Source organism: Alexandromys fortis, unplaced genomic scaffold (genome assembly GCF_014885135.2).
Source record: "Alexandromys fortis isolate MF-2015 unplaced genomic scaffold, M_Fortis_MF-2015_v1.1 scaffold_82, whole genome shotgun sequence".
Lineage (NCBI taxonomy): Eukaryota > Metazoa > Chordata > Mammalia > Rodentia > Cricetidae > Alexandromys > Alexandromys fortis.
In genome coordinates this window covers 6,663,047-6,672,535 of record NW_026067963.1, presented here as the reverse complement: position 1 = coordinate 6,672,535, position 9,489 = coordinate 6,663,047, and the positions used below count along the sequence as shown (strand labels likewise).

General features: G+C 46.7%; 1 protein-coding gene across 1 annotated transcript; it reads right to left on the bottom strand.

Moving 5' to 3' along the window:
* Positions 1-1,384: 1,384 nt before the first annotated feature.
* On the bottom strand, positions 1,385-1,668 carry LOC126508431 (protein transport protein Sec61 subunit gamma-like). Its single transcript, XM_050153674.1, has one exon. It carries the CDS (start codon positions 1,660-1,662, stop codon positions 1,456-1,458), a length of 207 nt encoding a protein of 68 aa, XP_050009631.1. The 5' UTR covers positions 1,663-1,668; the 3' UTR covers positions 1,385-1,455.
* Positions 1,669-9,489: the final 7,821 nt, after the last annotated feature.

Sequence of the window (9,489 nt, the reverse complement as noted above, 5' to 3'; positions counted from 1 at the left end):
ATGTAGAACTCGATCTATTATCTCGTAGTCCTGCCTGGCCATTCCACATGGCACCGCAGTTTGCTGCTTCCCTTCACAGTTACTGTGAAGTGGTTCCCGAGGAGCAGGAACGGGGCTGTGGAACTTGATGTCGTTGGTTCAAAACCGTATAGCTATGCAAACTCTTTCTAACACACTTCAGTGTGTTCTTGACATATTAAGTGTGACATTTGTCCGTGCGACTGGAGGCTAAAGTTCAGCAAATGGGTGCACTATCCATTCATATGTCATTCCAGTCGTCAACCCATCTGTCCATCCATCCATTTAGTTTGCTGGTTAGAAACACCACTGCGGATCCAGACAACAGGCTTCCCCGCAGTGTTCCTTCCCTTTTCTTCTCTCCTTCCCTAACCCCACCTTTTTCTTCCTGTGTTTTGAAACAGGATTGTACTGTCTAGGCCTGGCTGGATTGAAACTCACTATATAGACTAGGCTGGCCTCAAACGTGCAGCGATCCTTCTGTCTCTGGCTTCTGAGGATGGGGATTGCAAGCGTGTGCCACCACGCTCAGCTGTTTGATGTTCGTTTTGTGATCTGTAGAATAGAGATATTAATGTGGTTGCTGAGCAGATTAAATTAGGTGACTGAATATCCCTTTTCAAAGGCCTTGCTAAATGTTGCCTGTTAATTGCTGGTAAATTGAATAGAAATACATTTTGGGTTAGTGGAAAGAGGCAGAGATCACATCCCTGCTAGTCCGTTATGTAACTTCTCTTTAACCAGTGAGTCTCCTCGCTCCTTATTGTGCACGAGATCCCTGAAAGTCCTTGTGAGGGGCCGACTCTGATCGAAAGTCCTTGTGAGGGGCCGACTCTGATCAGGCTGGGAGTGGAAGATGAGGCGCTATGGGGTGTTCATGTACATGGTATGTATAGTATGTTCATGCGTACATGTAGAGATGAGGGTGTGCATGCGTGCATATGCACGCACTCGTAGAATCCAAAGGTGACCGTCAGGTGTCTTCCTTAGTTGCCTTCTCTTTAATCTTTGAGGCACTCTCTCACTGAGCCTGAAGCCCATCTGTTCGACCTGACTAGGTGGCTAGCAAGTCCCCAGCAGCCTCCTTCCTCCATCTGACCAGCCCTGGGAGTGCAGACTCTGTTGCTCTGAAGGGAGATCAGTATAAACGGAAACTGCTGTTTCATTTCCCGGCCACCCAGACCCAAATCATCACACAGAAACCATATTAATTACAACATTGTTAGGCCAATAGCTTAGGTGTATTCCTAGCTAGCTCTTACATCTTTTTTTTTGTTTGTCATGGGAAAAATGTTTTTTGAAATTATTTTAGTTTAGAAATACAAAACCTCTTGGGGAGGGAAGAAGGAAAGGAAAACACAAAGTATACAAGCAACTTTTTACTTCATAAGCTTCTCACACCCTCGTTTGCTCCTAGTTCCCGCGAAGAGAAAGCATTCAGCCACCCACAATAATGTTATTAATAGGGATATGGATCAGTTTCACAAAGAAGCCAATGAATCCCATGATAGCAAATCCTATGGCTGTGGCCATGGCAGTCTTCTGGAATTCTTTTCTGTCGGGTTTGGTGCATCTTTTAACCAGCCGAATTGAGTCCTTTACGAACTGCCGACTTGGCTCAACAAACTGTATTACCTGATCCATGACTGATTGCGGGACGGCGACTTGAGAAGGTAAAGACACGGAGCTTAGGAGAGGACTGAGCCCAACGGAACCCTAGCTCTTACATCTCAAATTAACCCATATCTATTAATCTATGTATCACGGCAAGGCTGTGGCCTACCAGTAAGGTTCCAGCATCTTTCTCCTTCGGCAGCTATATAGCATCTGTCTGACTCCGCCTTCTTTCTCCCTGCATTCAGTTTACTGTTCCTGTCTAGTTCTATTCTTCCCTGCCATAGGCCAAAGCAGCTTCTTTATTAACCAGTTGTAATAAAACATATTCACAGCATACAGAGGGGAATCCCACATCAAGTCAGCCCCCCCCCCCATCATGCTGTGTGTTGCTGATGCTGGTGCCTGAATTCTCCCCAGAGTCCCTGCAATGCTGTTGTCTGTCCGTCTGTCAACAGCATCAAATAAATTTGTGACTCAAGGACAGTCTCTGTTTTAGTGTCCTTGATCATATTTGAAGCCTTTCAAGTATCCCTATTGAGTACATATAAAATCTAGGAAATGTAAACGTTATTCAGAGAGTTACCAGACATGAACCCAGTTCAAAGCTAAAGCTTTTCTGAAATCCACTGGGTTTATGGATCTTTTTTTTCCCTTTAAGTTACTTTTTATTTTTTTATTTTTTTGAAACAGGGTTTCTCTGTGTAGCCTTGGTTGTTCTGGAACTTGCTCTGTAGACCAGGCTGACCTCAAACTCACAGAGATCCGTTTGCCTCTGCCTCCTGAGTGCTGGGATTAAAGGCGTGCATTACTGTTAGGCACTGCTCTCCCTCTTTAAAGGACCTTTGTGTTTCTTCCTTCAATTTCCACACCCTGGATCCACTGACAGAAAAGGCCCTGCTTCCAAAAAGCAATTTCCCTACCACCCAATCCCCTGTTTATCACATACTGTTTCCCCCCATTGCCTGATGTTAAGGGTTATCTCCTCCAAACCATAACAAGGTGACAGAGCCTGCTGCATGGCCACAGCTTAGTTCCCGTGGCTACCAAGAGCCGAGAGACAATGCCAGCACCACCCTGTCCACACCAGACTCTTTCCCTGACCTCTCTGGGGTCTGCCTTGAGTGACAGGCCAGGGTGGATGGGGAAGGACAGAGTCAGATGTTGCACAGCTGTGCTTCTGCCCAGTGTGACTTGGGATGCAGCCCTCCAGCTGTGGAGCCAGCCAAGCAGCCAGCCACACCCACAGCCGCAGATTCTCCAGGGGACTGAGAGCCATGGAGCCAGATGCTGTTTCCAGAACAAAAGGGCTGTGCAGAACTTGGCCTCCAAATGGTGGCACATCTGTTCAGCTGCTCTTCCACTTCGTCACAGATAATGAAGCTCTGTGAGGAAGGTCTGGAGACGACAGAGCAGGAACCGAGCTTGACTTTGAAAAGAGAGCCGTGATATAGAAACATTTATTCTGGAGTTTCTCAGATTCCTTGGTTTGAACTCGCACTGTAGTGAACTTTGGGATTTTGCCCAAGTCTAGTTTCTCTGTCTTACATGGTTTGAAAAGGAGGCTTTGTTTCGCTTGGGAAAAGTGAAAATCCTCCCCTCAACTTTCCACAGCGAAGCTTCTTTTGTTAATCCATGGAGCCTTCCACGTGGGCTGGGTGTGGTTTGCAGGTCTTGGCCGTCCAGGGATGTCTAGATGAGGAACGTGTGTTGCGTAGCCAGTTCCCATGAACACATTCCTTCCTGAAGGGAGGACAGAGGTCTAGTTTCAGGAAGCTTCTGGAAGTTATGAGTCACACGGACCCTCACCAGGGTTACATAAAAGTAGTAAGCAGTGCTTAGGGAGGGAGACTTCCCCATGAGGTCCTGATATGCTGCTTGTTTACAAGTTGTGTGGGGAGGTTCAGAAATGCAGTTTTCACGAGCTATCAATCATGCCGTGGTGGCTTTTTAGTTGCCTTTGAGTTGTCCGTGTTTTTGTAAGTAGTCCCTTACCAGAGCTCCTGTAAGTAACTCCAAGTGACTTCTATAAGTAGCCCCGCACCTGAGCTCCAGTAAGCTCTCTGATTTACTGAGTTAGATTTGGGAGGAACTGTTTTGGGGTCGGTTGTCCATTTTCTCTCTGGAGTGAACAGATGTTTGTTCACGACTCTTCTGGATCGACCTCAGAACACTTTGGAGGTCATGACTGGGCCTGGTTTCTATATAATGGGCTGCGCCTAATCCAGGTCTGTCCCACTTGGAAAGGCATCTTTCCTCAGTGACACAAGGACACTGTCATAACTTATTGACAGGTGACACAAGAGGACAGGAAGAAAGTTGAGACAAAATTTCGCTTCAGCTGTGTTTTATTAGGAGGGCTACATCAGGATGGCCATAGGCAGCCTTGATAGGCCCTGAAAACAGAGGACCTTCAATCCTTTTCAATTTCGATGAACAAAGGGCCTTTCTTGCTCTTATGGGTTTCCAGGAGGAGGGAAAAGTCAAATGCTACCTGACCTAGCCTGGGTACTAAAAGTAAGGAAGGCGCTGATGGAGTCTGACTACCCCTGAAGGATATCTTGGATCTGGACAGCATGGCTGGTCGGGGGAAGATACCTTGAAGAGATCTCAGATACCTTGCCTGTGTCTTGATCCTTTCAGACAGGGGCATGTATCGGTCTGCTCCTGGGAATGCTAAGGATTCCAGTGTGATTCTGACCTCAGACCTGTTGATGTCCTTTTCCTGATGGTCCCTTTCTACTTGGGTCTCCTTAGTGTCCTGCCTGCCCACGTGGGTGCGCTGTGTTCCCGAGACTGACAGTTGACTGGACCACTTCTTGTGTTGTCTTAAATCCTCTGGACACCCTGTTCTGCTTCTTGAGCTGAACTTCTTCTCGAGGCCTGTCCACTGGGTGGGTATGAGTCTACTTTTGTTTTTTCCTGGGCCATTTCATCCCACTGTGAGGAAGCAGCACACACACACACACACACACACACACACACACACACACGTCCACATTCCAAGGTAGAGCAGTTGGCTTCTGGAATGGCCCGTCTATGTGAACAATCACTTACCTGTCACATTAGACTCGCAGTCACAGAAATGTCCCCTTAGGACATGAATAGTGTCCGACACGCTGCTGAAGCTCTGCCCTGCCCCTTTAGGAGCCCTCTGCAGGAATGGAGACAGAGGCCAGTCAGGCACGATGGGATATGGCCATGAATTGGTACCCTCCTGCCTAGAGGAGTCCTGCCTACAGGGTGCAGCTGTAAGAGACTTGGAAAGGGCAGAAGACTCCCAGAGGCGACTCCTCTCTCACTTCACCTTGCTTGGTCCCAGGTTGTGGCTCTGAGAAAATGCTGGACAAAACCTTGTGGGTTTTTTTTTTTTTTTTTTTTTTTTGAGACAAGGTTTTTCTGTAGCTTTGGTGCTTATCCTGGAACTAGCTCTGTAGACCAGGCTGGCCTCGAACTCACAGAGATCCTCCTGCCTCTGCCTCCCTAGTGCTGTGATTAAAGGCATGTGCCACCACCGCCTGACTAAAACCTTGTTCTTTAGAGTCTGTGCAGACAGAGTGGGTTTTATGATTCAATATGAGCAGAAAAGCTGTGATGGCTCCTATGGACTAGGTTATAATATAAACAAGGAGAGAAAAGTGGCAGAAGTGAGCCAGGAACCAAGCTGGGGGAAAGGCTGTAGGTCACTGGCAAGGCCATTTAGGGTTGATCCTAACACCTCTGTCCTTAAGCTTTGAGAGAAAGGCCCACACCCTGACCTTGTGTAAACCCTCCTTTGTCTGGGATCAACTGGGTGCCTCACTTCCTCCATTCCCACAGAAGGAATGTGCCCAGAGGAAGAGCTGACTGGGTGATTGACAGCTCATTAGGTGCTAAGGAATGATTGCTGTTGATTTTTTGGAAGTATTACGGGTGCTCTATGGAGGTTAATCCACACCTGGAGATGGGGGTCTAGAGTCATTGGAATGTGGCTCGGATGACAGCCAGGACTTTGTTCTCTTTAGTCCTAACTTGGCCACTTACTAGCTGCACAGGCTCATACATTTATCTTAAGTGTCACTGTCCTTACCTGTGCATCGGGTGTGACAATAGCACCTCCCTACCTTGTAGGCAACCAAGAGGAGTGCAGTGCATGGGATCCTGTAAGATGATATGGCACGCTACTGCAAAACTCCAGTCGGAAGGCAAATGGGAATAGCGCCCCTGGGTTTTCTTAGAAGGGTTCTCTACTATTTTCTTCCAGGACAACCTCATACCTTTCTTTCTTTTTTTCTAGCTCTTCATCCAAAGAGGTCAAAATGCTCTTATTTTTGAATCTTCCAGCACCTATAAGAATGAAAGCGCCTATCTAATTTACCCAATGGCATGTAGCAAATGGATCGTGTAACGTACACACTCACACGAAAGGTATCATGTTTCAGGATTGTGCTATTCGTAAGTTCTTGGTGGTCTGGAAGGGAATCAAGAGTTGTGTGGTATTTGTCCTGTTTGTACTTTGACGTAATTAAAGGTTTGGCCTCATTTTGGAGATGAAATTCTAAACTTGAAGTTTTCATTGTTAAAAGTTCTCCTAGCTTTTTAACTTAAAAAGCCCTGACTTACTCTACAATCATAAGGGGAAGAATCCATCATTCTACGAGTATTGTGCTACAGAACAGGTGCAGGCTCGGGCACGTGTTTGAACCAACCTGTCACCAGTGTTGGGAGATTAAAGAAATGAGCCTTGAGCCTCAAGGCTTTCGTGCCCCGTCCATTGGCCACAGGGCATTAGGTCGTTCCTAACATCTCCACTCCAAAGTTCTCAGTCATCCATGAAGCTCTCGTTTTCCGAAGGCTGAAATAGTAGCTGAGTAGACGATTGGCCCTCCAGATACCAACTAAGTTAATTAGAGTGATTTCTAAAAATAATCCAGATTAGTAGTTTTCCTGTAGACCTGCTGGCATCCATAGAGGACTGAGAACACCAGGGAAACTGTCAGCTAGAGGTGGAGTCAACTGAACGAGCCTCCTCCCTGCAGGGCTAGGAAGGGAAATCTGGGTAGGGAGGGTCAGCGGGGCTTCAACAGAGCAGCCCTGCTCAGCGTTTCCGTCTAGTCTTCATGTATTCTCTCACTGGGCTCTGTGTTTTCCCCTTCCTGAGCTCATAAGCCATGATTAGACTTTCATTTTTTTTATTTATATCAAAATTGAGAAGACATGCTAGAATGTTCCAGGGCAATAAGGTAATTATGTTTATAACACAATTACAACTGTTCTCAAGTTCTCCCCTCTGCCGACACGCGTGAGTCGGAAGGTGGGAAGACATTTTCCAATAAATAATTCACGTATTTGGGTGTGCCTAAATATTTAGATGAGAAATGAAGACATCTATCATTTTATTTGATATAAATACTAATAGTAAGAGACACATGAAGCCGGAGGAAAGAAACAGAATACCAGACTGTTCTCTGGTTGAGAGCGGGGAGAGGATGAAGCTGGGGTTTTAGTTTCCTTGAATGGAAACAGCTTCTGGCTGGAGGAGCAGATTACTTTCTGTTATCTGTGTGAATGGTCAAGTCTCGTAATGTGCTGTGAGTGTGCTGGTTCTCAACCTTCATCCTTAGGGCTCCATTCCTTCAGTCCCTGAAGACCTTCAGTTCTGAGGTCCCATGCATACACAGCTCTTTCTGGGTGATACGCCTGGCTTGACCCTTTATGGTTTTTGAGTTCAGGACAGTACCTGAGGGTGGTATGGAGGATGGAAGAGAAGATGAAGGGGCACAGTCTCTATAGCACAAATGCAGTCAGGGCTAGAAAGACTGAAGGCTGAGAGCCATTACTGTAAGACCCATTAGTTCAAATGTCGAGGTTATCCTGGCCGGAAGGAAAGGGAATGTATAGATTCCGAGGGCAAGAGGGGTGACCTGAGTGCATGGGGTGGCTGCCATTGCCATTCACAGGCTTTGGTTCACCGCTGAATTCATCCTACAGTTAGAGAATTGTTACTCATGAAGCCCAGGAGCCAAAACTTCTGCTCATGTCTTTACTGCAGGGGTCACCGGGTGTCTTTCCCCACCTAGTGGTCACTGGGTCCCAACAGCAGAGCTGGAAACCAGTTGTTTATCACTGCAAGGAAAAAGAGTGGCTTCTGGTGTAACAAGTCCTAGACCGAAGAAGCCATCTAAGCAGGTGTTTGGAAAAGCCAGTGGGCAGCTGATCAATAGGCTGACTTGCAATGCTTCAGTTGTTTGGTGACATGCTTTGCATTCTGGTAGAGAAAGAGTTGGGGAATGATTGTGATTACGTAACACCCACACAGGCGGAGGTAAGTGTGGACACTTTCATAACATGCTATGCCCATGTCATAAACCTCACTTTTTTTTTTCTTTTTGGTTTTTCGAGACAGGGTTTCTCTGTGGCTTTGGAGCCTGTCCTGGAACTAGCTCTGTAGACCAGGCTGGTCTCGAACTCACAGAGATCTGCCTGCCTCTGCCTCCCGAGTGCTGGGATTAAAGGCGTGCGCCACCACCGCCCGGCTAAACCTCACTTTAAAAAAAAAAAGATTCAAGGTCTCCCTAACTATTAGCTTTATGTGATGCCCTGCCAGCCCTGTCTCTGTAATGCTCTAGGAATATTAGATATTCAGTAGAATTTCATATTGAATCAAATTTTTATACATTGCTGTGGTTGATTGTTTCTATAGTTTCCAGACAACTTCATATTACATTAAAAAAATTCCTGGAATCTATATCCCATTAATTGCATCTTTAAAGTGTGCATAGTGAGTATTTTTCAAGTTGTTTTTCTGTTGTTCTCGGCAGCATTCGACACTGTTGAACCCTCCCTCTTAGAGACTCCGCCCTCCTTGGTTTCCATGACATCACCCCTCCTGCTGCCTCCTGCTTCCCTGCTAGGATTGTTCTCTTGTATTTGCTTTCTTGCATCATTATCCCTCACAGTACGGATATCCAAGGCTCACTCTTTTGTGTGTGAGTGTGTGTTGTATATATGTATAGCATATGTGCACATGTTTGTGTGTGTGCACCGTACCATGCTCACCCACAGGCTGGAGGAAGATGCCGGGTTTCACACTCGGTCACTTTCTGTCTTAGCCTCTTGAGACAGGGGCCCTCACTGAACCTGGAACGAGGCTGGCATCCGGCAAGCCTAAATGATGCTCCTGTTTCTCCCCAATCCCCAGGTGATGCGATTATTAACATCCTTAACCAGGTCTGGCTTTTTACATGGGTGTTAGGATTTGAACTCAGGTCCTCATTCTTGCGCAACAAGTTCTCTTACCCACTGAGCCATCACCTCAGCTCTAAGGTCCATTATTAACCCTCTTCTCTATTCGTCTTGTCTGTTCCAAGCATAGCTGTCAGCATATGAATATGAGTGAAGAAAGACCTTCTCCAGCTTGTAGGCATCTCTCCTGAACTGCCCATCAAAGTTCCAGCCGGAGCTGGGGGTGGGGTTTCCCGCCTACTTCCCCTCCTCCATGCTAGGTTTCTGTCTGGTTTGAATCTGTGCAGGTCTGTGTGCTGTCGCTGTCTCTGTGAGTACGTGTATCAGCCCTGCTCTGTGTGGAAGAGTCTGTTTCCTTGGAGTCATCCACCAGTTCTGGTTCTTACAGTTTTCCCACCCCCCTTCCCAAATCTGATGTCTACCTCATACCCTTTTCCTCAAGGTCTTGAGGGGAACGGTGTGACATAGACATTCTAGTTATGGCTGAATACTTCAAAGTCTCTTAATTGGCCAGTTGTGGGTCTCTGTGTTAATGAAATTTAAACTTTTAAAATGCATTTTAGGGTAGCGCACGAAACCGTCTGGACTATATGAGCCACGATACGGTTCGTGAACTGGGCAAGGGGCTAAGGA

Excerpts from the sequence above, each read along its gene's own strand:
- LOC126508431 (XM_050153674.1), bottom strand. The coding sequence starts at position 1,662 with ATGGATCAGGTAATACAGTTTGTTGAGCCAAGTCGGCAGTTCGTAAAG.